Genomic DNA, 982 nt, shown 5'->3' with positions numbered 1-982 from the left:
GCTAAAATATTAGGTACTATATGTTGAAATCAAAACACTCCTTCTGGAAGAAATTTTGTATACAGGATATAAAAGGAAAAAAAAAATAAACACCATTGTAAAAACAATAGCTTCCTCACTCCGCTCAGAATCTAAAATTACATTACACTCTTTTAATTTTCGACAAATTCAGAAATGAATTTTCTTGTGGAGGAAAGAGCTTCTTTTTATTCATGGAGTTTAGAATCAATAGATTTATGCATATAATTAACTATTAAGTATAATATAATTACAAATATTGCAAATTTTTACACACTAAATAATTTATTTGTTACTTATAATGTATAGGGTTTCATCTGTTTGAATGGATTCACATTGTTATGGAATTTCAGCAAATATTGTTTGATTGAGACTCGTTATTATGATAGTGAAATCATGACCAGTTGCGTATTTCTTCTATGTATGAATACCCTAGGTACATTAATGTCTTTGCCAATCTCAGCATATAGCACTTTTATTATAGAAGAAAAACATGGGTTTAACAAACAAGTAAATCACAAAATAAGATACCTAAAATACCACATATTTATTTATTTATAAAAATGTTTTTTTTTTTTTTAATTTTAACTAGACTTTAAATTTCTTCGTTAAAGACAAGATTAAGAACTTTTTATTGGTTCAAGTGATTTCATTACCAATAACTGCAGCAGCAATCACTATTGTTAAATGGGGTGGACGTTATTTCTTTATCTGGCTGTGGGTATTTGCTGTAGTAACTTCATTGTTCATCATGACAATATATCCAGAATTTATTGCTCCGTTGTTCGACAAATATACACCATTACCTGATGGTGTTTTGAAGACTAAAATTGAAGAGCTGGCAAAGCAAGTCAAATTCCCTCTTTACAAATTTATATTGTAGACGGTAAATTATTTAAATTATAATAAACATTATTCACCACCAATTTAACTATATTTGGGTTTAAACAAACTGTATAAATAA

At 27.5% G+C, this 982-nt stretch overlaps 1 protein-coding gene across 1 annotated transcript; it reads left to right on the top strand.

The window, feature by feature from the left end:
- The first annotated feature begins 285 nt into the window (after window positions 1-285).
- Window positions 286-901, top strand: LOC100571880 (CAAX prenyl protease 1 homolog). The gene is made up of 2 exons (XM_003246604.4): window positions 286-528; window positions 611-901. The coding sequence occupies exons 1-2, from the start codon at window positions 415-417 to the stop codon at window positions 899-901; spliced, it is 405 nt and encodes a 134-aa protein (XP_003246652.1). The 5' UTR covers window positions 286-414.
- Window positions 902-982: the final 81 nt, after the last annotated feature.

The sequence above is a fragment of the Acyrthosiphon pisum genome, chromosome A2, assembly GCF_005508785.2.
Source record: "Acyrthosiphon pisum isolate AL4f chromosome A2, pea_aphid_22Mar2018_4r6ur, whole genome shotgun sequence".
Classification (NCBI taxonomy): Eukaryota; Metazoa; Arthropoda; class Insecta; order Hemiptera; family Aphididae; genus Acyrthosiphon; species Acyrthosiphon pisum.
Note: the sequence above shows the minus strand (reverse complement) of the source record. Positions and strands in the feature narration are given on the sequence as shown.

Bases quoted from the DNA above. Each gene is read 5' to 3' on its own strand.
- LOC100571880 (XM_003246604.4), top strand. From the start codon at position 415: ATGACCAGTTGCGTATTTCTTCTATGTATGAATACCCTAGGTACATTA. The intron at 529-610 runs GTAAATCACAAA...AATTTTAACTAG, and splicing joins AACATGGGTTTAACAAACAA to ACTTTAAATTTCTTCGTTAA.